We start from the raw sequence: 27,135 nt of genomic DNA, 5'->3' as shown, positions 1-27,135 counted from the left end.
ATTATTCCTTATGTAAAGCGCACACCCAACTTGGTATAAGCAGAATAATTGACTCCGGTCCTTTAAATTATTTGAAAATAATGCATACCCGCGGAGTGCTGCATTACCACCTTAGTTGTGCATTATTTTCTAATTCAATGGACCGTCACCCGTTATATTTGTATTGTAATATTATTAAAAACCATGTAAAACATAAACTCACCAAGAATTTACAAATTTTATCAAAACTAGATTAATTTTGGCCGCAGCTTCCGTCAACCACACCCAAATTGAAATACAAAGAGAAAATGGCATGTAAGAGCATCATCACTTTATTAGAATTAGCACATGGTGGGCAAGCAGACATGCTTTAATAAACCACAGAAGTTAGCAGCTCGGCTCAGAATGCTCAGGGACAGCTGTTATTTTATGCATTTCTGCAGCACATATTTACAAATAGCTTGCATAAAACACTACATTCCCGAATGCATTCAGGAATCTAACAGGAAAATGACATTCACCGCCCTTCATTAGATTTGCGACTCGAATTAATCTTGCATTCAATTCCAGGTGGAACACATCAAAAAGAGCAAATTTGCTTGCTTTAGGTGCTGGACAATATGTCCATATATGTCATCAAACTTACAATCACTATGATGATGGTTGTTAAAGTGCCCATTTAATGCATATTTAACACAAACACATGCAGTGGTGCATCCCTGAACATTTGTTAACTCCAGTGCTGATGGGGTACCTGCTCCCACGCTAAATATTTACAAATACTCAAATACATTTAAACGGGTCTTTCCGGTCCATATTCAGTCATTGCAAAGTATCATGAAACCAAATTTCATGTAGTTCAGTTTTTGCGTTGAGTATAACTTGCTATAATAGTCGCTAACATGGGTCATTGTATTATTAAATAAATCCACAATGTATGTCTTACATAGACGCGTCACAAAATACCAAAGCATTAGTGCATTTTTAATACTGCTTATATTAGATGCTTTCTTCATTTTGCACCACGTCTCATTTTTTTTCCTTTGTGATTTTGCTGATATTTTGGTTGACGTCTGTTAATAACAGTCACTACATACAAAGTAGCAACCTTTACACTTAACCTTTGGATTCACCATGTGTACACGTTGTCTTATTATTTATTACACCGGCCTGTACTACAGGTTTTAAGGTCCATCAAGTAGCCTAAATAACGTTGTTTTCTTAAAACCTAAATGGGAAAGCTTATTTTTGTATGCAACCAATGAGAGAAATATCAATTTACTTCAAATGAAAATTCTTGCAGGACCACTGTGGAAAAAAATAAGCTTTGGCATCGGTGCATAAATGCGTAAATTTGAAAAATATTCCATCTGTTTAGTATTAAACTAGATTAATTGGACCCGTGCTCCAAATCTAGATTATTGCATCACACCCATTTTGTTTTGATAAGGACCGAGACAAATCCCAAACCACTGATTTTCCAAACCAAAAGAGTTTCTTGAGTACGCTCGGGCACTGGTGCGAAGCAGTCAAGAGTTGCAATGGAAAGCAGTGATGGACAATAGGAGGGAGAGGCACTGCGTCAACGACTGCATACACACACACTGTGAATCGAATGAAAGGTATTGGTGGAGAGAGATGGAGGGGTGGAGTTGAGTTCACACAAAGCACGAGTCTCCTGTCCTTGTGTGTCCCAAGAGAGGCTTAGTAGTAGAAGTACACTGTTGACAAAAAGAAAGTAAATCACAAAAAATTTTCTGTATTTGGATATGGTAACCTATTTTACAGATTTTAAATCTTAGTAATATGAACTATTCCTCATTATATATTGCACTATATACACTCTTAGAAAATAAAGGTGCTTCAAAGGTTCTTAACAGTAATGTCATAGAATAATCATTTTGGTTCCTTTAAAGGGACACTCCACTTTTTTTGAAAATATGCTAAATTTCCAGCTCCCCTGGAGTTGATTTTTACCATTTTGGAATCCATTCAGCTGATCTCCGGATCTGGTGGTACCCCTTTTAGCATAGCTTAGCATAATCCATTGAATCTGATTAGAGCATTTAGCATCAACCAAAGAGTTTGGATATTTTTCCTATTTAAAACTTGACTCTTCTGTAGTTACATCGTGTACTAAGACAGACGGAAAATTACAAGTTGGGATTTTCTAGGCAGATATGACTAGGAACTATACTCTTAGTCTGGCGTAATAATCAAGGACTTTGCTGCTGTAATATGGCTGCAGAAGCAATGATATTACGCAGCAGCCGAAAATAGTCCCCTTAGTAACTTTCAATAGCAGGGGACTATTTCTGGGCACTGTGAATCAGATTCAATGGATTATGCTAAGCTATGCTAAAAGTGGTACATCTAGACCTGGAGATCGGCTGAATGGATTCCAAAACGTTAAAAATGAAATATTTAACACTAGGAGAGCTGGAAAATAAGAATATATATATTTTTTTTAAAAGTGGAGTGTCCCTTTAAAGAATCATTCTGTCAAAGATTATTTTTTAAAATGTCACCACAAAGAACCTTTTGTGAAACAGAAAGGTACTTTGGATGTTAAAGTTTCTTTATAAAACCATTCAACCAGAAATTATTTTTCTATGGAATTGTGAAGCACCTCTATTTTTAAAAGTGTATATACTATATTGCATAAACTGTGACATCACAGTATGTGTGTACTCACTGAAAACGACACCAATCATGATGACCCCAATAATACCCATTATGATCATCATCTGTAAAAAAAGAAAAGAAAATCCATCACCTTATGCAAAATACTTGCAGATATGTGCATTTCAAGAATATATAACAGAATACAGAGATTTTTTTATTTGTGAGACCCTGGACCACAAAACCAGTCATAAGTTACATGGAAATATTTGTAGCAATAGCCAACATTATATAGTACCGAGCCCCTAAGGTGACATTGATGTAAAAAATCTAAAGTTTAGTTTCATGTGCGCACGCGAAACTAAGAATTAAAAAAAATCTCCACATGAAGGTTTCGCGTGAGCACATGAAACAAAACTTTATTTAATTTTTGCTCCATGTCCCCTTAGGGGCTCCGTAATATTGCATGGGTCAAAATTATAAATTTTTGTAAGTAATGGTCATGTTTTATGAAGATATTTAGTAAAATTTCAACATTAATTTCAACAAAATTTCAAAAATGCATTTATCATTAGTAATATGTGTTGCTAAGGACTTAATTTGGACAACTTTAAATTCTATTTTCTCAATATTTAAACATGTTTGCATTCTCAGATTATAGGTTTTCAAATAGTTGTATCTCGGCCAAATATTGCCCTGTCATAACAAACCATACATTAACTCTTTCGTCGCCATTGACAAATTATCTTGTCAATTAAGAGAAAACATTTGCATAAATAAGTAATTTCATGTTAATCTGCAATACCGCAATTATCCACTAAAATGACCCAATTTATAAAAAAACTGAAGTCAAAACGTTATTTACTAATTTAAAACTCTGTGTATGTTTTGATAATCGTTCTGAATCAGATTTTTTTAAAATTCCTTCACAAAAATGCAATTCTTTCAGCTTTTTGCTAAAAAAATATTTTTAAAGAAAAATAGTTATACACATATTTAAGAGTTTATAAGCAGAGAAGAAATATAGATAGGATGAAAAGGTTTTTTTCTCTTATTTTGTTTGTTTGTTTATTGTTTGTTTGATAGCAGAGGGTCTGTTCTTTCATTTGATATATATGTGTGTTTATATATTTTAAGAAAAAAACTTTCCTGGAAGACATTTTGTGAAACTTTTGTGAAAATCTAAAAAAAAAAAGTGCTGGCGGGGAAAGAGTTAGTAAATTATTTTACTTATTCAGCTTTCAGATGATGTATAAATCTCAATTTCAAAAAATTTACCCATATGACTGGCATTGTGGTCCAGGGTCACATATGTAAAAAACAATAGTCAAAACACATACATATGATATGAACAACGATACGATTTCATTTGTTTCAAAATAATTATTGTTATTTGATTTAAAAAATGTCACTTATTTTGTTACAATCTAAATATTATAATTTAATCTTAGGTTTTAATTTACTTGTCAGTTTCTTTATTTTTAGGTCAATGAATAAGAGTACTTCAGACACATTCTTTATTGATACTTGATTGACTTCATTGTATCTTCAAGATAAATTAAATAAAAGATTAATTAAATTTCAAGATAAAAAATGTATCCTGAAAAAATATTTTTTCCTTTCTATTATTACTACCTATAGTTTGTGACCCAGTCTCAGCTAAAGTCATTTTTTGTGACACTTTTCTACATAAATCATCCAAAGAAAATTCAGTGAAAACATAACTTTGATATACTTTAAAGGTGCAGTGTGTAAATTTTAGCGGCATCTAGTTGTGAGGTTGCAAATTGAAACCAACGGCTGAGTCCACTGCTCACCCATCGCTTTTGAAACGCATAGAGAAGCTACGATAGCCACCACTCAAAAAATGTCATCATCAGAGACAATTTAGGGCTTCTGTAGAAACATGGCGGAACAAAATGGCGACTTCCACGTAAGGGACCCTCAGTGTATGTAGATAAAAACATCTCATTCTAAGGTAATAAAAACGTAACAGTTGATTATAAAAAGGTCTTTATACACCCCTAAAAATATAGTTTTGTATATTATTTTGCATTTCTGTCAAGAGATCCTTTTAAAAATTACACACTGCACCTTTAATATTGACTGAATAAGGTCATATCAAAGATTGAAATCCATGTGAAATCAATGACTGAAATCAAAGTTGGATTTCACATACCATAATTCCAACATCATTTAAAGAATTGTGTGCCGGTAACAGAAATGGAATACATATTTAAAAATGGAATTTCACATATGATGGAGAGTGAATGAGCGAATAGAGACGTTACATCACATGTCACATCTGGGTTTTAATCCAGCAATGCTGTAATCCAGATTGGGACTAAGAGACCCTCCCCCAACCAAGAATAGAGATTCGATTGGACAGGCAGCTGTTCAGCCATCTGGGGCGGGCGATGGGGGTGGAAGCGAGTAATAAATTTATGCTGTCCGGCAGGAAGGAGAAAGTGGGGGAGTTTATAAATTTACTCTGAAGGATGGATTGACAGATAGTTGGGTGGAGAGATAAAAATGTAATATGTGAAGTGAGCTTGACCGAGGGCCAGAGGAGACATTGCAGACTCGTACAGGATGTCCACAACACATTTGTTTTTGCAATTAAGCATTAAGTGTTTTTTTCTATAACTCAAATTACAATATAAAGGATATATCTGTGGTTTCATCTTATAATACTCTAAATAATTCATTTTTTCAGCCATGAATCTAGATGAATATTGTATATGAATAATAAGAATTAAAATAGTACTAGCAACTAATAATTTAAAAAGATTGTCACTTAAAATAAGCTGTAATGTTGATCTTCTGTATGCCTGGGGTGTAGCTTGGACCGCTCTGCTACCGCAGTGCATAAGATTGCGTCAGAGCTGCAACTTGCCTAATATATCTCCAATGCTAGCCAACGCTGGGATTTATGGGATAGGCTGTATTCGAGTTATATCCAAATGAGAATGTTACTGCATTAGTCGTCTTAATGCTGACCATGTAACATCACCAAAGGAAGCACTATTACAGCCAAGCTATTTATTCTAGTCAATTTTATTGAATTAAAATCAATAGATTTATTTTAATCTAAACATTTTTAGGGAATATGGACCCAAATCAATCTCAGATCTTTGCATGGCTCTCTGGAATAGTTGATTCTGATTGGCCGATTGCACCCTCCACATTAGGCGATATCAGACTACTCTAGCTGTACTACATAAATCAAGCTTTACAACGATATTGAGTCCCGTGTAACCGCACTATACTGTATATATTCGCAGTACGCACCTTCATGTTCTTCCACCAATATTTGTTTTTCAGTTTAGCAGCGCTGCTCTCAAACTGTGATGCTCCGGCCTGCAGCGCATCTGCCCGGTCGTCCAGTTCTGACAGCTTCTGATCTCTTTCTAGAACCTTGTCCACATTCACACGCATGATGTCCACCACCTGAACACATTTACAAAATTGGGTATCAGTATTAGGACCCTGACTCAGCAATGAATCAGTACTATGACATCACCTGAATACGAAACTGAAAGTGACCTAGACAAAAAAAATTCTTTATGTCCCCATCGAAGCCCCCTGGATCCCTGAGGACAGGCTACTGGATATTATGAGATATTATGTACAATTTTAGGGAATCCAATAAAGCTCTGAAAACATTTAAGCCATTTGTGATGATTACATGTTTCACTGTACATAATGTATTATTATTGCTAATATTATCTTGCTGACTCACCGAGTTGGAGACTAATACTAATCCAATGACTAACTTAAAGTAACTCTAGTTGTTAAGTAAATGTGTATAGGCTTTGTGTACAACAGGCTACTGATAATTAAAGTGCATTTATATTTAGTATCATATTTGCATTGACACACTTTATATTTACCTCATCTACTTGGGCCTGTGTCTGTTGAAGACGGCGATTGCTGGTGAGGTTGGGAGGTCCGGCAGGGCCTCCCTCACCCTCTGGGGCCCCTGGGGCTCCGGGGGTCGCACTGGCATCAGGTGCAGACCTAAGGGAAGACGTAACAAGTGTTTGTCCATGATGTGAGAAGGCCTGCGTTTTTAAAGTTTTCAATGCACTGAAATGCAATATCAGAAAGTGATGCCTGGCTGTCCATTTATTTCTAAAGGCAGGCATCATGATCTACGCAGAGAAAAGATTTGAATTAGGATTGCTCATCCCAGTGCAGCAGGCCATGACGTAGTCAAAGCTCTTTAACAACCTTGAATAGAAATGATGAATAAGACATCATAAACTAAAAATTACAATGCAAAGCTAAGCTATATTTGTCATGTCACGCTACATGTCACATACTTTTAACATGATAAAATGCACTAGTATGCTTCAGTATTTTCTATAATATACTAGTATACTGTGGTATATTATAGTAATTAATAATACACTTTGTTAACTATTATTTTATAGTATACTGGAGTATTAACTAGTGAATTGATAAACTGAAGTAAATACTGTAGTATCCTTTAATGTTTATTGTGGAAGGTTTAAACCCCTATAATATCTAGTAATATTACAAGAGCAAATTATAGTAAATATTATATTTTATGGATGCTGAGAGATAGATGGATGCTAGAAAATTATCGGTGCACTTGCACCTAAATTCCGATAGATGGCGCAGATGAACACTAGAAGCAACGCAATTTATGTTGTATCAGCTGTAAAGAGATGCTGCTGCGGTGCAATTAACCAGCTGTCTTGAAAATTAAAACAGGTACGTACATCCAGCTGGTAAATAGTGTAACATATGCATAATCATCTCGCTAGTAATTGCAAAATAGAAAGTTATTAAAAACAATAAATACAGAAGATGAAATATCATACTTTTAAAACTTCTGCTTTTAAATATACCAGCGTAACTGATTATAAATACTGGAAATACTCACATTTTGTTGGCAGGTGCTTAATAAAACAGATCGTCGTCAAAAGGGTGCAGAGAAAGAGAGAGAGAGACAGAGAGAGAGAGAGAGAGAGAGAGAGAGAGAGAGAGAGAGAGAGAGAAAGATTAGTAGTCAAAAGCCAAACTTCCAATATTGCACCACACCGTCCTCACAAAGAAAATAACTGTTTGTTGTCCTAAAATCGATATTATTATATAACATATAATATTCCCATGCGGATGAAAGATGACAGCATGAAGCGATCACGAACCGCGTCATCACAAAAAGTGCTGCATTACCGAAAGAGCTTCACGCGACTTAAGCCTCGTTACACAAATCCTCTCCGTTTGCTGTCGTGCAAAGACCTTCCCCCAGTTTTTCACACTGGATGCGAATAAAATCTCCTCCTGTGAAAACGGATTTATAAATATGCGCAGTGCGATGACGACTATTCAAAACGGCAGCATTCAACTTTTGTTAGACGGCAGTAAAACGCTGTAAATCAAGAGACATGAGCATGACGACACGCTTCTCAAATATACAGATTAAAACAATCAGGACTTAAAAAATTACAGTCCTTTCGTGCCCGTATGAAAGTCTATGTGAGTGAAGAGAGGAGGGTTTGAGAGCGAGAGATCACGATCGGTCTCCGTGAATGTCTCTCTCTCACTCTCTCTCTCTCTTTCTCTCGCTCGCTCACTCACTCACCCCTCCCGCTCCTCACGGTAACATTAACGGGACAGCACTGCGGTGCTAGAGCAAAATGTAGCTACTCTCCTCAGTCACAGATCTGGGATTTTAGCTGTAGGAACAGGAGGAGAGGCACATGGGTTTATGATTTTATCAGCATCATCAAAATCCGAAGTGAGGCACGGTTTAGATACGCAGCATTATTTGTGCGTATTTGAACTTTCATTGCATTTCCCAACACACTCAATTAAGTGATTAATGTCGTTTTATCTTAAAGCAATAAAAATGTCTGTCCACTGTGACGTCACATTAGATATCGTCTTCAATGCCATAAAAAATAACGCTGCACCAATTCGAACACACCTTATGGAGATATATAGGTTAGCATAAGTGTAATTTTGGCTGCATTTGCACAGACAAGCAAACATTGGCACAGCCAATAAGAAACATCAGCAAAGTGCAGATCGGTCGCTGTGGTAACAGCATCATGACTGCTGAGCTCACAGCACCAAATCAATGAGAGAAATATTCACTAATGACTCAACTGAGACTCGCACAATCAACAAATGTAACGAGTAAAAAGATTCATGGACTAGCAAAGAAAGGCTGTTTTTGGGATGATCAGTTCCATGCATTTAGTATGTAACCTATAGGGGCGGTTTCCCGGACAGGGATTAGACTAGTAGCCTACTAGACTAAAATAAATGTGAGAGCTGTCCAAACTGAAAACAGCTTGCACTGACATTTCTTAAAATACATCAGTGCCCTTTGTTTTGCCTCAAAATTACACAAGAAATGTTTTTAGTAAGGCATGTTTGTTAAAACTAGCTATATTTCTGAATTAAACTAAGGCCTAGTCCTGGTTTAAACTAATCCCTGTCTGGTAAACCACCCCTTAAAGGTGCATTGTGTAATTTTTAGAAGGATCTCTTGAGAGAAATGCAAAATAATATACAAAACTATATTATCAGGGGTGTATAAAGACCTTTTTATAATGAACCGTTACGTGTTTATTGCCTTAGAATGAGACGTTTTATCTACATACACATAGGGTCCCCTTACATGGAAGCCACCATTTTGTGCAGCCATGTTTTTACAGAAGCCCTTAACGGACAAACTTTTTTACTAAGTTGTCTCCAACAATGACATGGTTGTCCGGTGGCAGCTACCGTATCTTCTCTATGTGTTTCAAAAGCAAGAGGTAAGCAGCGGACTGAGCCGTTGGTTGCAATTCACAACCTCACCACTAGATGCCGCTAAAATTTACACACTGCACCTTTAATGTGTAAGTTGGCATTGAAATAAAACATGCTATACAAACTAAAGTAGCAATCCACATATACTGTACGTATATACGCACTTTATAAATGTATATATTGCATTAGGCTACAAGATTAATGCATTTGGCAGATACTTTTATCCAAACAACTTACAGTGCATTTAATCTACAGTACACACACACACACACAAGGTTGACTGGAACACACTGTGAATTCATTCATTTTAAATAAGTGTGGCTACTTAAATTCATAAAAAAGGCAGATAAAATAATTACAGGAATTAAAACAGAGTTGGCTTGTAGCAGTGATGCGCGGGTCAATGTATAAACAACCCACACCCGACCAACGTTTTCAACTAACCCGCCTGCAACTCGGACCGCAAAAAGTATATATAGCCTATATATTGTACCCGACCCGCTTCCTGGCCCACGTTTTTTAAAAGTAGTAATTGTTTAAAATAGTTAAAGGCGGAGTCCACGATGTTTGAAAAACGCTTTGAAAAAGGAGACGGGCCGACTACCAAAACACACTTATAGCCAATCAGCAGTAAGGAGCGTGTCTACTAACCGACATCCTTGCCGGGTTGCGTATGTGTGGGGCGGGTCTATCAACATAAGGTCCAGATTCTATTAGGGTAGGGGCGTGTTTGTTTAGGTGATTTAAAATATTAACATTGGCTTTCAAACATTGTGGACTCCGCCTTTAATTGGCATCTTTATTTCAAACAACCCGACCGCGACCCGAATATCATAAAAAATATTTTTGGATGACTCATAATCGCGGGTGACCACAGGCACTCATTTTGGATCACTGGCTTGTAGGGTTGTTGGGCCCTAGGCAAGATCATGAAGAAGGCAAATCGTAGCTATTCTACATTTATTTTCTGTGAATTAATAGAATATAATATATGTTCACAGTTCACATTTTCATGTTTACAGTGGGGCAAAAAAGTATTTAGTCAGCTACCAATTGTTCAAGTTCTCACACTTAAAAAGATGAGAGAGGCCTGTAATTTTTGTCAAAGGTACACGTCAACTATGAGAGACAAAATGAGAAAAAAAATCCAGAAAATCACATTGTCTGATTTTTTAAGAATTTATTTGTAAATTATGGTGAAAAATAAGCATTTGGTCAACAACAAAAGTTTCTGTCAATACTTTGTTATATACCCTTTGTTGGCAATGACAGAGATCAAACGTTTTCTGTAAGTCTCCACAAGGTTGTGACAGATTGTGGCTGGTAGTTTGGCCCATTCCTCCATGCAGCTCTCCTCTAGAGCAGTGATGTTTTAGGGCTGTCGCTGGGCAACACGGAATTTCAACTCCCTCCCAAGATTTTCTATGGGGTTGAGATCTGGAGACTGGCTAGGCCACTCCAGGACCTTGAAATTATTCTTACGAAACCACTCCTTCTTTGCCCGGGCGGTATGTTTGGGATCACTGCCATACTGAAAGATCCAGCCACGTTTCATCTTCAATGCCCTTGCTGACGAAAGGAGGTTTTGAGTCAAAATCTCACGATACATGGCCCCATTCATTCTTTCCTTAACTCGGATCAGTTGTCCTGGTCCCTTTGCAAAAAAACAGACCCAAAGCATGAGGTTTCCACCCCCATGCTTCACAGTAGGTATGGAGTTCTTTGGATGCAACTCAGCATCTTTCACCTCCAAACACAAGAAGTTGAGTTTCTACCAAAAAGTTATGTTTTGGTTTCATCTGACCATATGACAGTCTCCCACTCTTCTTCTGGATCATCCAAATGCTCTCTAGCAAACTTCAGACGGGTCTGGACATGTACTGGCTTAAGCAGGTGGACACATCTGGCACTGCAGGAATTGAGTCCCTGGCTGCATAGTGTGTTACTGATGGTAGCCTTTGTTACTTTGGTCCCAGCTCTCTGCAGGTCATTCACTAGGTTCCCCCATGTGGTTCTGGGATTTTTGCTCACCATTCTGGTGATAATTTTTACCCTACGGGATGAGATCTTGCGTGGAGCCCCAGATCGAGGGACATTATCAGTGTTCTTGTATGTCTTTCATTTTCTAATAATTGCTCTCACAGTTGATTTCTTCACACCAAGCTGCTTACCTATTGCAGATTCAGTCTTCCCAGCCTGGTGCAGGTCTACAATTTTGTTTCTGGTGTCCTTTGACAGCTCTTTGGTCTTGGCCATAGTTGAGTTTGCATTCTGAATCTTTTAGCATGAGGACACGTGTCTATTATACTGATAACAAGTTCAAAAAGTTGAAATTAATACAGCTAACAAGTGGAGGACAGAGGATCCTCTTAAAGAAAAAGTTACAGGTCTGTGAGAGAAAGAAATCTTGCTTTTTTGTTATTGACCAAATACCCACTTCCCACCATGAATTGCAAGTGGGTTCTTGAAGAGTCAGACAATGTGATTTTCTGGATTTTTTTCCTCGTTTTGTCTCTCATAGTTGAGGTGTGCCTGTGATGGAGATTGCAGGCCTCTCTCATCTTTTTGAGTGGGAGAGCTTGCACAATTGGTGGTTGACTAAATACTTTTTTGCCCCACTGTATTTGCTAGTAAAATATATAAAGTGCACCTATTTCATTGCTAAAAACCAATGGTATTTTGTGTATTTGGTATAATACAATGTGTTTGCGTGGTTTATGGTTAAAAAAACATTTTTTTCCACATACCGTACATTTTTGTATCTCCAGATTGCACTCTCTTCCTGAAACACAGATTTTGTACAAAACTCATCGATTTGAAAAGCGCCATGTCCTGATTGGCCAGCTAATCTGTACGTCGTGATTGGCCTGAATACCTCTGATGTCACCTGGAAATGTGACGCTCCTTACCATGTTTGAAAGATTCGGTCACAACGCAATGCTAACAGGAGTTAATTTACAGGCTGTGAGTCCGAAGCAAAGGAATTATAATAAAGTCGGCCTTGTCTACATCACCAATCCCATGAAGTAAACTGTTGCCTAATCTGTGTGTTTGTTGTAGTCCAAGAAAAGATATTTACGAGATTTATCGTTTACTTTGCGGTTAGTACCTTTTGCATATCGTTAATATGTACTTATACACACCAAAGCAAATGTAAAATCGTGAATCGGATCATAGGTGCTCTTTAAAAGAGTAACAATCTGCAAATAAGATCATGAATGAGAATGTTTTGACAAAAAAATACTTTATTTTCAGTTTGTCCTTCTCAACATTTATCTATACACAGTTTTCATATGTACTTAATTCTTACAGAGTTCACATTTTTGTCAAGTTGTAGCCCAGCAATGGTTTCTAAACCTTTTAACTACTTTTAGTAGTGTAGTGCACATCAACATTCTTTAATCTTCACAGTCCTTTGCCAGTGGTGCCGTACTGTTCAACACACTATTCGTAGAAGTGACAAATATGATAAATATATTTTTCTTTTTTACATTAACCAGCTGTTAATTTGATTCATTAAACACCAAGTATTACCAACTAATGATGTAAATGATATAAGCCCATGAGTTTAGATTTTAACAAATGACAGTACACATACATTCACCTTAACAAAAAGTACAATGTTTTGCGAGTTGTCGTCAGAGGATAAATGCAGGCGGGGAGCAGGATGTAAAATAATCGACGAGCATTTACGACAATTGGGAAAACAGAGTGAGCTGATATGTAGTGGAGATGATAATTGGGATCGCTGGCAGGTGAGCGTGATTACAAAACAAGTAAGGGAGCATGGAGGATGGTGGGAAACCTCTTACTACTATAGGCTACGACTGCCTAGGACAGGAGTTTAAGAATCACATAAGGCCAGCATTGCTGTCACACTAAAGACGGGAGCACGGGAGATAAAGACGGCCTCTGTGTTTTGTTCGATGATTTCTGGCTGGTCTTCATGGCTGAAACGAGGGATACGGGAATGGGCACTTTGGCCATAGCAGGATAGCCTAGGGCTGTCACAATGATTAAATAATCATCTGATTGCGACATTTGACCTCATTGCAATGATTTCAGATCACCGCAATGATTGCACATCCCTCTAAAAAGCACAAGGGGGAGCTGCAGCGCCTGTATAAACAAGACAGTATCAGATGGCGCTCCCTAACTGACAGTGCAACGTAATACATTGCAAAGCCATTCAATACATGTGTACTAATATTTTTTATTTTGAGTTATTTTTTGGACTTTGTGTTTATTTTTTATGAAAAATTTTCAGTTTTTGAAAGATATACTTGTGTGAAAAACAAGCAAAAAATGTATGAGAATTAAATGCCAAAGCAATAAAACAGACAATTAATCGTCATAATTGGCAAAGTCCTAAAACAGGCAATTAAACGTCATAATTTATTAAACTATTAACCGTCAGCCAAATATCTTAACCGTGACAGCCCTAAGATAGCCCCCCAAAATTTGTGGGGAACTCTGGAGTGGATACTTTGGGTGAGCTTATATGGAGATGATTATCAAGATTGTTGGCAGGTAATGGTTATTACAGACATAGAGGATGAAATGTAGTCCGGATGGAGAGAAATTATGAAGAGAAACAGACAGGAGAACAGACTAGGAACGTGACAACTGTAAGTTACTGAACGGAGTTATTAACAGAAGCTCTTTCATTTTTGTTTTACATCTATAAGTACAAACATACCGGTATTATTTGCTATTGTTAATGCAATCTAAGAGTTTAAAGCAGACATACATTCAATGTTAATAATTCATGACGTTCAAGAACAGATGTGAGCTTTTAAACTCTTCAGAAACGGTATTCAAGTATCAATTCTAGAGACTTTTAAAGTCCGTCACAAAACATTGAAATTACACTTTTGAAATCTCTCAGGCACCTAAACAGATATATTTACAGCTGTGTATTATTATCAATAACAAAAATAAACCAAATACACAAGTCACAAATGACACAAATCAGTTTTTGCCAAAACATTCATAGCCCATTATAAGCAAACTGACTTACGGTTACCTTCCATTAATTTATGTTAGCAGTGTTTTAAAACTAAATCCAGTTTTCTGTTCCTAACTCAAAAGTCTATACTGCTGTGAACCTTTAGGTACTTCTCATGTACTGTCAACATTTTTTTTTTTGGCCTAACCATAACCAACCATTGTGTTTTGGCCGTTTATTTACACTGACCTTACTGTTTGGAGCCACATGCACATTACCAATGACTGCTGTCTACCGTTTATGCGATCCCGGCCTTCACAAAGTGAATCTAATGACATTCACTTACGTTAATGCACATGACTAATGCAACATAATGTATTCATAGGGGCACACAAACAGAGGCCGACAACTTTAAACACTATAACAATAAAAGCCAATCCAAAGTCATTTGGTTTTTATATACACAACACGGATTAAATAGCTAAATAAATAAATATATAAATAAACAACAGACCCGTGCACACCTCACTGTTCGTTCCTCGCTAAAGCGTTAAATAGTGCTGAACCCAAAATAATTCTGTTCTCGGGTACATGATGACTATGAATACTTAAACATCAGTTAGCACAGATGGCATTATCGGTAACGGATGCTTAAACTTCTAAGTGCTTATTCAGCTACTTTTAATATCCAAGGTTAAAAACCTTGCAGTTAAAGTCTGCAAAAGAGTAAAGTGTTAATAAAACGACATTATCTGAATGTTAGAAATGTGCTCAGCTCTTATGTTTTGGTCAGAATGTAAAAACGGCACATTATGAATCCTTTTTGAAAGTATATTATTTGTGTATTCCAATAGAGGGCGCTAGTGAGACCAAACAAGATGACTTGCCTTTCAGAAGGTAACATTACATTTTTGCAGACGTATTTCTCCAGCACCCATATGGCGATACCAGAATGACAAAAATTAGCTCTTAAGACATGTTTGGTCCAGGACAGCAGGACATTTTGGCTGCATGTCATTATGGTTCAGTGTTGTCGGGATTTGCAGTAGGAGTTTTCTTTCTTTCCTTCTCTGCATTCTCTCCCTCTTCCACAACAACCGGAGCAGGAATAGGAGATTTTCTGTAAAGGGATGGAGATGTAATGAGTTTGATAGTACGTCATGCTTTGAGCAGTGCACTTAGCGTGTGTGTTTTTGTACCTGTCTCCACTTTGAGTGATTAATCGCCTGCACGTCTCCATCTGTACATCCAGGCCTCTTTTCATGCTGCACATCTCCATATACTCGTGCAAATGCCTGTTCATATCGGACTTGGCCGTTGCCAGCTCCAACTAAAGAAACAAACATGAAACAGACAAGTTAAGGAAGTTTACCTAAAGCAACAAGTTAAAAACAGTTTACTTTATGTATAGTCTGTGGCTCGTTGCATAAATCTCTAAGACTTGCATAAATCTCTTTTAAAACTGATCATAACCAACAAGTAAGACTGATAAGCCCTAACTAATTTCTAATTGGTCAAACTAGTTCTTAAGACCAGGACTTAACTTCTAGGCTATGTTTATGCAAACGGCCACTGGTGTTTAAGTCAATAAAACTATTTATTAAATTAAAAAAAATACAAAATAAACATTTTCCCATGGAAGTTTGTACAATTTAAGCTGAGGAAAATCTAACATTACTTAATTACTTGAATTCCCAGACTTGTATAAGAATACTTGGATCATTTCATAGCAAAGCAACTACTTTCTTAATCAGAAAATATGCAATTTCTTCCATTTAAAGCTTAGCTGTATATCAAAATAAACCTCTTTGTTTTTGGCCCTGCTTTCTAAAATGCTGTAATGTCCTTGGTACTCACAATTTGTTTTGGCACAAACACACACAGAAGTGGCTCTTTACCTCAATTTGGTCAATGGTTTCTTGATATTCCTTCTCGCGGGACTTAAAAAGGGACTCTGTGTCCTTTATCACCTTCTCTATGGATTCGTCTTGCTGAGTATAAATAAACAAACAGGAAAAACTGTTATCTTTGAGGATGATTTGTTTTAAAAGACTATACATTCGTTCAGCCGTTTATTGCATATTTATTTATTACATTTATTAGCAAATTTATTGTGAAAAACACTGAGATTTTCAAATTCATTCCTAATTTTAATTGATGGATTTTAAAATATTTGCTGAATTTGCAAATATTTTATATAATTATTTTTGATATCACAATACACATTTCTATGTGTTTCTATACTTATGCCGCTTTCACTCCGCTTGGTTCCGGTACAAATTTATATAAATGAAAAATAGGGGCAATTACCCAAGAACTAAATGTGACCTGTCCTGGCAAAATAAGTCTGACTGAGGAAATTTTCAAAAATGAGTTATTTATTTAAGTATAGATATTTTAAGATTTATGAGGGTTCAAAAGCAAAATCACAGTATCCATAATTTAAAATCACTGGTAAACCTAATAAATTTGGCAAACACAAAGTCAAAAACAATACTTGGAAAAATAAATGTTCAACTTTTTTTCTTTCTTTTATTGTTTTATTGACATTGAGACAGACATCTTAAAGATTTACTGTAATGCAAGAATCTAATATAATGTTACACATCAGATATTTTTTCCCAACAGTTAACCAAACATTCACAAACAGATATTTTTAAAACTGTAATTCTGTGTAGTCTATATAAGTGGTTCTCAAACCGGGTACCATGAGATGGTGCCAAAAGGGCCCCAGTTTTATGACATTTAAAAAATGCATTAAAGGAATAGTCTACTCATTTTCAATATTAAAATATGTTATTACCTTAACTAAGAATTGTTGATACATCCCTCTATACTCTGTGTGCGTGCACGTAAGCGCTGGAGCGCGCTGCGATGCTTCGATAGCATTTAGCTTAGCCCCATTCATTCAATGATACCATTTAGAGATAAAGTTAGAAGTGACCAAACACATCAACTTTTTTCCTATTTAAGACGAGTAGTTATACGAGCAAGTTTGGTGGTACAAAATAAAACGTAGCGCTTTTCTAAGCGGATTTAAAAGAGGAACTATATTTTATGGCGTAATAGCACTTTTGGGAGTACTTCGACTCGGCGCAGTAACACCTTCCCTCTCCCATTATGAGAGTGAGAAGGGGAGCGGACTTTTCAGGCGAGTCGAAGTACTCCCAAAAGTGCTATTACGCCATAAAATATAGTTCCTCTTTTAAATCCGCTTAGAAAAGCGCTACGTTTTATTTTGTACCACCAAACTTGCTCGTATAACTACTCGTCTTAAATAGGAAAAACGTTGATGTGTTTGGTCACTTCTAACTTTATCTCTAAATGGTAGCATTGAATGAATGGGGCTAAGCTAAATGCTATCGAAGCGTCGCAGCGCGCTCCAGCGCTTACGTGCACGCACACAGATGATAGAGGGATGTAACAACAATTCTTAGTTAAGGTAATAACATTTTAATATTGAAAATGAGTAGACTATTCCTTTAAGTTATCATGAATCCTGTGTAATTAAACCTCAGAAAAATAAGTCTAGTAACCAACAGTACTACATGGCATATTTTAATAAATTTTGGTTAATTCAAATTACAATGTTTTATGTCATAAATTTTCCTTGGGGGGCCACGAAGGGCACAAATGGGGGACACAATACACAAGGGGGCCGCACGCCGAAAAAGTTTGAGAACCACTGGCCTATATATCGGGGGCACGTGGTCACGCGTCTGTGCATGCTTCAGATCTGTCAGTCTGCGCGAGGAAGATCGTTTTCATGTCTTATTGCTCTTAATTACTCGTCCCAAACTTTCTCTCTCTTATTAACTAGTTTAAAGGAATAGTCTACTCATTTTCAATATTAAAATATGTTATTACCTTAACTAAGAATTGTTGATACATCCCTCTATCATCTGTGTGCGTGCACGTAAGCGCTGGAGCGCGCTGCGACGCTTCGATAGCATTTAGCTTAGCCCCATTCATTCAATTGTACCATTTAGAGATAAAGTTAGAAGTGACCAAACACATCAACGTTTTTCCTATTTAAGACGAGTAATTATACGAGCAAGTTTGGTGGTACAAAATAAAACGTAAGGCTTTTCTAAGCGGATTTAAAAGAGGAACTATATTTTATGGCGTAATAGCACTTTTGGGAGTACTTCGACTCGCCTGAAAAGTCCGCTCCCCTTCTCACTCTCATAATGGGAGAGGCAGGGTGTTACTGCGCCGAGTCGAAGTACTCGTTTCATCATACAGATAGCCGATCTGAGATCTGCACAAATGGTTGCTGTATTTATGCAGCGATGGGTAGATCAATGAGCATCCTGACAACAATCTGTCACAGTTTCCCAAACAATAGGCTTTTGTCCATATAATGCACACCCGCAAATACATGCGAAATGCTGCCAGATTGATAATGTTTTGCTTATAGTGAATGTAAATTCTCACAACATAAAGACAGTATGAGCATTACTAAAATATAGCTAACAAGTGAACGAGAAGGACTTGACCCAAACATAACAATAAAGTTGTTCAAGACTAAACTATTTGGGATAGTCCCTTTTGGGCTGGTTAGACCCTAGTCTGAAATAGGAGCTAATTTATTACGCAAAAAGCGGTCCCAAATCTTTTTCAGTTCAAAACTTTCAACTTTTCAACTATGAAAAGGTTCCTGCGGTGTGAATAGGGCTTTAGTGACAGGAATGGAAAACACATATTTTGTGAGTTAACGACAATGCAGAAGCAATAAAAAAAAGATGTACCTCTCCTTGAGTCTCAACATTGAAGGTGTATCCTGGAAAATCTTCCCAGAGTAACAGTGTTTCCTCAGTCTCTTCCCATGCAAGACTGTCACAGTCATCTTCAAACTCAGACTCACGCCTATGGCATACATAAAAAACACCCATTCCCAAAAGTGAACAATTATGCCACCAATGTGTTATTTTCTAAGGGATTTTATAAATAAATGCATATCAGTTTTGTTACATACAGTTGGTTGAGCATCCTCTGCATTTCCTCATTGATTTGATTGGCAGATGAGCAACACAGCTCCGCCTCCTTATTCACACTCTCCTCACTTTCTGAGATGCTTATTGGATCATCACTCTCGTTGCCCCTGATTGTAGGTGGAGTGGGTTTACGAGGACGGCGAGTCAATGTTGAGGGAGGTGTGGCCACCTGCTGTTACACAACATAAATATAGAAATATTAAAAAACAAGTGAGTTTTGACACTGAAGCACATAAAACAACCACAAAAGGGTCTTTGATGAGTGACTTTTTATATAAACAAACCTGGAAGATTTGAATCATGTCTTCACAATTCCTCTGCTGGGCTACGTCACACAGGCGGGCTGTGATGTCAATCCTCCGACAGATGTCCATGTCCACTTTCATGGCCTTCTCTTGAATCTTACTGTCCAAATCTGAGTGATTCTAGATGGACATGATAGCGAAATGAAAGCAAATAAGCAAGAAAAACAGAAAGACATCTGTGACAGTTGGGTGGTCTCAGCGCTATTCATTTTTTAATACCCATCTACAATGTTTAAAGGATTAGTCAATTTTCTTAAAAAAAAAAAATCCAGATAATTTACTCACCACCATGTCATCCAAAATGTTGATGTCTTTCTTTGTTCAGTGGAGAAGAAATTATGTTTTTTGAGGAAAACATTCAAGGATTTGTCTAATTTTAACCGACTTTAATGGACCCCAACACAGCAGTTTTAATGCAGTTTAGAATTGCAATTTCAACGCAGCTTCAAAGAACTCAAAATTATCCCAAACGAGGGAGGCATAAGGGTCTTATCTAGCGAAACGATTGTCATTTTTGGCAAGAGAAAATAAAAATACGCAATTTTAAACCACAACTTCTCGTCTTTCTCGGGCTGTGTGACGAGCCAGCGCGACCTCACGTAACTGAGTAATGACGTCGAAAGGTCACGTGTTACATATATGAAACGCACATTTGCGGACCAATTTAAACAATAAACTGACACAAAGACATTAATTAGTATAATTCGACATACAACAATGTCTTTCCCTACACTTGTAAACACTGGGGCTTAGTTTCGCATACGTCATCCGTGACCTCTTGACGTGATGACGTATTATGTAAGGTCACGCTGGGGCATCAAAGGACCGGAGAAAGACAAGTTGTTGTCGTTTAAAACGCATATTTTTTATTTTTATTGCCAAAAATGTCAATCGTTTCACTAGATTAGACCCTTATGCCTCATTTGAGATCGTTTAGAGTCCTTTGAAACTGCAATTTTAAACTTCATTTAAACTGTTAAGTGTTGGGGTCCATTAAGGTCCATTAAAATGAGAAAAATCTGGAATGTTTTCCTTAGGGAACATAGTTTCTTCTCGACTGAACAAGGAGGGACGTCAACATTTTGGATGGCGTGGTGGTGAGGAAATTATCTGGATTTCCTTTAATCCTTTAAGAATGATTCATACTGGAAGGTTTTTTAACACAAACTCACATTGCTCATTAAACCTTTGAAAAGTACAAGATCTGCTTTAAGCTGCTTAACCCTCAATGCAAGCTCATCCTGACACACCTCGCTTTCCTGAAGGTCCTGCAAAACATACACACGTTACGTTTGTCACTAGATGAAGAGAGCGCAGACAAAGCAGAAAACATTTGAAAGTTTTACCTCCTCAAGATCAGCAACTTTTTCCTGTAGATCCATCCTCATTGTGTATTCCTCTTCCCACCTATTATAAAGTTTAGTTAGAAAACCATTCAACAGCATCATATGTGCCCTAAATCATTGTGTGGCATCACCTGGAACCTACAGCTCCCAAAAAGTCATTTACTGTTTTGTTCCTTTGCCTATAGGATGCCTATTGCTGGTATTCTTGTTCTAAACATTCAATTCAACATAACAGAGTCAGGCATTACAATTCAATTTCTGGTCATAAGAGTACTACCACCAGCTAAGAGTACAGTCAGTGAATCACAGCTATAAATACCATCTGTCATATGACCTAACAGTTTGGGTTATACAGACACTGTTATGTAATGAGTCACCACATTGTTCATATAAAGAATGCAGGAAAGTTCACATATACCCTATTTCCATTTTAGTCCATTACTGCAGTATCACTGCAGGTGTGATTATTTAAGTGTCCACATATAACATAATAACATTCACATAACCTTCTTAACGCATCACAGAATTCACAGACAGCCGAATCAGCAGAATCCTGCTGTAGCACAGACCGCTACTGTAAGACGTAAAAAGCAATTGTGATGTAACACACTCATGCTTGTGTGCAATACACCTGACTGCTGACATAAGAGGTTTGAGTTTAGATTCAGTAGCTTCAGGTAACTGCTGGGGGCCTGGAGAGGCAGAATAAGATGATAAGAGAGGGAATGTGAATTATTCTCTTGTGGCAGTACTGGCAGTAGCAGCACACAGCACAGTACTGCATTGCAGATGCTGAGGCGCAGAGGGGAGGTGGCTGAAGTTGGAATGAGAGAGAGAGAGAGAGAGAGAGAGAGAGAGAGAGAAAGAGAGAGAAAGAGAGAGAGAGAGAGGATCTATATAAAGCAGAGTCTTACTGGATTGATATTATTAATCAAAATGCATTGCACAGTAAACTAATTTCTAATAGTACACTAATAATAAAACTATTTTTATTTCAGACTGCCTCAAATACCAATAACTATTAATATTAATTTAGCCTATATAACATAGTTGACAAGATAACTTTTTGGGGATACTCTACACCTGTGATTCATATGTGTTCTTATAACCCAGAAAGACTTCAGCGGGTAAAAATTAAGAAATATTTTAATTATGAACTTATAAAACAGAAGCATAAAATAATCACAAATAATTTCATTTTATTAAATTTACATACATTTTTGCAATCAGTAAGTTCCTTCCCCGCCAGATATTTTTTTAAAAGTTGCTAGCCAGCAGTTTTTGTGATTTTCACAAAAGTTTCATAAAATGCCTTCCAGGAAAATTTTTCTTCTAAAAAAATATTAATATATCAAATGAAAGAACAGACCCTCTCTGCTCTTAAACAAACAATAAACAAACAAACAAACAAAACGGGAAAAAAAAAAACGTTTCACCCTATCTATATTTTTTCTCTGCTTATAAACTCTTAAATTGGGTTATTTTTCTTTAAAAATAAAATTTTTTAGCTAAAAGCTGAAATTATTGATTTTTTGTTAAGGAATTTTGTTAGAGATCAGATTCAGAATGATTATCAAAACATACACAGAGTTTACAACTAGTAAATAACATTTTGGCTTCAGTTTTTCATAAATTGGGTAATGCGCCATTTAGTGGATAATCGCAGTATTACAGATTAACATAAAACCTCATCAGGAACACTTTTTTATGCAAATGTTTTCTCTTAATTGACAAGATAACTCGTCAATGGCGGGGAAAGAGTTAAAAATGGAACCCTTTGCCTTGGTAACTAACGCTAATGCACCACTAATTGAGGTACAGCAACTATCAAAATTCAAATAATTTTCATTTCATTTTAAATATTGCTTCCCTGTTGACTCGATGAGGTACGAGGAAATGTCCGGGTAAGAAGACACCTCTGGCCAATAGGGAGCGTTGTTACACAAATTTGATGCTGGGAGAATGAAAGAGACATGTTTTTATATTGACCAAATTAAATATGTTAATTTATCTTTCGCGCTCTATGGCAGGCAGGGTGGACAGATAATTACTCAACATGTTTAATCTGAGTGATTTCATAATTTATTTACGCCTGCCGGCTGTGTACGACGGTTGCTTTGTTCCGCTATTTTGAATGGAAGTCATTGGAACGTCTAGTGTGATTTCCCCCAAAAGTGGGCGTGAACCTGTTCAGAGACATTCTATGACGCTGTGCCGGTTGTGCGTATAGAATCTGGACCTTCTTTTGATAGACCCGCCCCACACATACGCAACCCAGGCAAGGATGATGGTTAGTAGACACGCCCTTTACAGCTGATTGGCTACAAGTGTGTTTTGGTAATCGGCCCGACTCCCTTTTCCAAAGCGTTTTTCAAACATCGTGAACTCCGCCTTTAACACCCATTTTGACCATTACTTTTTTATAGATCATCATGGATTATTTTCATTTTTTGATTTTAGACTAATATTTTTAGATTATCAGACCACTATGAGGTCAAGAGGCTTTAGAAAGGACCTGTTACAGCTACCTGAATTTTTTTTTATTGCATAAACTCACCTCACACAAGTGACCTTGCACCATAAAACCAGTCATAAGGGTACATTTGTTTTAAATTTATACATAATGTGAAAGCAATAAAAACGCTTTTCATTGATGTATGGTTTTTAGGATAAGACAATATTTGGCCGAGATACAACTGTTTTTAAAATATGAACTCTGGGGATGCAAAAAAAATAATTGCCTTTAAAGTTGTCTGAATTAAGTCCTTAGCAACACATATTATACATTTTTTATATATTTACAATAGGATATTTACAAAATATCTTCATGGAACATGATCTTTACATAGCATAAAAACAATAATTTTGACCCATGCAATGTATTGTTGGCTATTGCTACAAATATACACGTGCAACTTATGACTATATGCACTATGTGTAAGATATCATCCCAGAATAAGGTTATATTCCTCAGATGTTGCTCTTTAGGTAATTTGATGTAGTTTTTAGTTGTGTTTCATTTACTGTAAGTATCAACAAAGTCTTAGATGTTTCTCCAAATAAGAAAATACATTAGGATTAACTCATGTTAAAATAGATTAAGCATATAGAGCTGTAATGTGGATGTGCAAGTAAAATAATTTTGATTTGGGCAAATTTAATGCTCATATTGAAATCTTCAATATTAAAGAGATCTCATATGTGAATTTTGGGATGCTTTGTTAAAAAAAGCCTGCAAAGAACTAAATAAAAACTGATTAAAAATGTATCTACCAAGGTAGTTTTTCGTAAAACAGTATGTGTCCCAACACAATAGGATTAACATTAAAGGGGACATTTCACAAGAATGCAGATTAAGGGGCGGTATTATCCCCTTCTGACATCACAAGGGGAGCCAGATTTCAATGAACTTTTTTTCACATGCTTGCAGAGAATAGTTTACCAAAACTAAGTTACTTGTTTGTTCTTTTACACATTATTTAGGTTGATAGAAGCACTGCGGACCCAATCATAGCACTTAAACATGAAAAAAGGCACATTTTTATATGTCCCCTTTAAAGTTTGATTTCACTCTTGACATGGCCTTAGTCAATATTAAAGATATCAAGGTTATTCTTTCACAATATGTTCTTTACATTATTCTATCCGTGAATCACAAAAAATATATTAGCTGGGTTTTCACAGGCTGGGTCACATAGGCCTATATTACTTATTTTGTATCATTGCAATAGAAATGTTATATTAAATATGATATGATGTTATGATCTCTGAAATCCAATGTTGACATTTGAAATCACCTAAACAAACACGCCCCTACCCAAAAAGAATCTGAACCTTCAATTGATAGCCCCGCCCCACACATATGCAACCCAGGCAACGATGTTGGTTAGTAGACACGCCCCCTACTGCTGATTGGCTAGAAGTGTGTTTTGGTAGTCTGCCTGACTCCCCTTTTCCAAAGTGTTTTTCAAAAATCATGGACCCCGCCTTTAATAGTTAACTACAGCCTATCTACTCACGACAAAAAAAATCCTTGAAATACATAAACTGTGCCCACAATAAAGAGTGCAGTGTGAAGACTTACAAGCTTGTTTTACATTTATGGGGTTACAAATACTCACCTTCGCTTGTATTCGTCTCTCTCTCTCTTGACTTTGGCAAGCACATTGTACAGGGCCCGAATCTCTGGGGTGATGGTGTCGATCTGTACACCCACTCCGTCTGGAGGAGGCACCCATGATGACACACCCGGAACCGTGAGGCGCGACTCGCGCCCGGTACCGAACCTCTGGATGTTATTATAAGACCAGATCGACCCGGGGTGAAATCGATGTGGAGGGTTGGTGGCACAGCTGACTCCAGTGCTGACATATTTCCCGTTAACATTGCTGATGTTTTTCTGTAATGGACCAACGGGTGATGACGGGCTGGTGGGGAGATTTGGGGTAAGATTGGAATTGGAGTCCGTAAAACTGGAAGGATTTAGGTTTTCTATCGATTTGTTATTGGACTCAAGAATAGAGTTATTGAAGACAGGGGACAGCAAACCTCCTGACAGATATGTAGTGTCGTTTGCGTTGTGAATGGGGATCAGGTCTGGCTTTACAGGCATTAATCCAACAACGTTTGAAGTTTGAACCCCAACATCTCTAGTTAAAGGTTTGTTGTTTTGCGCGCACTCCCCACTGTTGCTACTGTCATCCAAAGCTAGTTGCAGTTGCTTCTCCAGTACTTTATTCCTGCGTTCTAGTTCGTGCACTTTGGCTAAAAAGCATCGGAATCGCAAGTTCAGGGTCTTGAGGACGCTTATGTTGGACCCCAGGTCGTTACGCAGGGCCGTGGCGGCAGGAGGAGGTGGAGACATCCGATAAAGATAACTCCCCAGGTGCGCATACGGTGCTCCCGATGAAGGTAAAGCACCCAGGTCAAACCCATCCTGCCCGATGCCACCCATGTTCTCAGCAGAGAAAAGGCCCGGGTCAGCTGCGCCATACGCCGCATCCGTCCAATGTCCCGACGGCGAGGAGTCTGATAAGCCCGTCATCTGGTTCTGTTGGTACGAATACGCGTTCTCCCCCAATACAGGATTCATTCTTGAGTAAGAAAATCTGAAATGCTCAAAATCCGGCATGAACACTGATTTAACCGAGAGCTTTAAAACCCGATGCTGAAGTTGGCAAACTGAACACTTGTCTGGAGAACTAAATGAATGAAACCGATCAAATCTCTTTTAAATAACCATGACTGTCTATAATTCAATATAAAGGATGCCGTACGCGCTTTTGCACGCCATTTGTTTTGACAGTACCTTAACAGATGTGTCTCTTATTTTCTTAGAGAGGATTAATCTCGTCTTGAGAGCTAGCGGAGCATCAGAGATCCAGAGCAGAAATAAACATGAAAGGAGCAACTGCGGCTCTCTCATACCGATGCACGTGTAATAAACGCGCCTCACATCGTACCACTGTAGCTTTACAACGTTGTCAAATTGTGTGATATATTTACTACGTACTGTAACGTAGAATACTTAACCTGATGAATAGTAAAATAATTTTTTTTCTTCAAAATTTAGACTCTAAATCGTAATTACGTGCGTATGTTTTCCAGAGATTTACGGTAGCGAATGTGGCAGTGTGGACGCAAGTAGCAACAGCGCACGAGCTTTTGGAGCTGAGAGCTCGCGATATCTAAAAACGTCACGTTCACAGACAAGGTCAGAAATATATTTACAGATGCTAAAAATTTTACTTTGTAGTGATGTCATAGAAAACAAATTTTTTAAACTTTAAATAGTGTGTAGAACCCTTTCCCTTTCCTACTACAAAGAACCTAGTTTCTGTGGATGTTATTTATGGAACCATACAGCCTGACAAAAACCTTTAAAGGGGTCATAGCGTGAAAATCTTTTTCCATGTTTAATTGCTTTAATTGGGTCCCCAGTGCTTCTATCAACCTAGAATATGTGAAAAAGATCAACCCAGTAACTTTATTTGGGTAAGCCATTTTTTGTAAGCATGTGAAAAATAAGGTCATTCAGATTTCGTCTGTTTTGTGAGGTTGGTAGCAATGCTAATTACAATAATAACACCCCCTTTATCTGCACTTTCCAACCACAGAACTGTCATTTAGTGCAGTGAGAAAGAGAA

The 27,135-nt window shown here is 37.2% G+C and overlaps 2 protein-coding genes across 3 annotated transcripts; both read right to left on the bottom strand.

Annotated features, from left to right (window-relative positions):
* Window positions 1–295: 295 nt before the first annotated feature.
* On the bottom strand, window positions 296–8,171 carry vamp1a (vesicle associated membrane protein 1a). The gene is made up of 6 exons (XM_055220015.2): window positions 7,807–8,171; window positions 7,514–7,529; window positions 6,495–6,621; window positions 5,893–6,051; window positions 2,675–2,726; window positions 296–1,700 (listed from the first exon to the last, which is right to left on the bottom strand). Coding segments are annotated over exons 2-6 (357 nt in total). The 5' UTR covers window positions 7,516–7,529; window positions 7,807–8,171; the 3' UTR covers window positions 296–1,683.
* Window positions 8,172–14,039: 5,868 nt separating this feature from the next.
* Window positions 14,040–26,504, bottom strand: iffo1a (intermediate filament family orphan 1a). Of its 2 annotated transcripts, none has more exons than XM_055220451.2 (9): window positions 25,111–26,504; window positions 20,990–21,050; window positions 20,816–20,911; window positions 19,623–19,763; window positions 19,320–19,507; window positions 19,093–19,210; window positions 16,240–16,332; window positions 15,541–15,671; window positions 14,040–15,461 (listed from the first exon to the last, which is right to left on the bottom strand). In XM_055220451.2, the coding sequence occupies exons 1-9, from the start codon at window positions 26,118–26,120 to the stop codon at window positions 15,359–15,361; spliced, it is 1,941 nt and encodes a 646-aa protein (XP_055076426.2). In that variant the 5' UTR covers window positions 26,121–26,504; the 3' UTR covers window positions 14,040–15,358. The 2 variants fall into 2 exon arrangements, with proteins under 2 accessions (XP_055076426.2, XP_055076425.2); XM_055220450.2 differs by having other exon boundaries at window positions 19,320–19,510; window positions 25,111–26,496.
* Between the last annotated feature and the right edge of the window lie 631 nt (window positions 26,505–27,135).

The sequence above is a fragment of the Misgurnus anguillicaudatus genome, chromosome 20 (assembly GCF_027580225.2).
Source record: "Misgurnus anguillicaudatus chromosome 20, ASM2758022v2, whole genome shotgun sequence".
NCBI classification, from domain to species: Eukaryota; Metazoa; Chordata; class Actinopteri; order Cypriniformes; family Cobitidae; genus Misgurnus; species Misgurnus anguillicaudatus.
The sequence above is the reverse complement of the archived record's forward strand: the minus strand, read 5'-3'. Positions and strand labels throughout refer to the sequence as shown.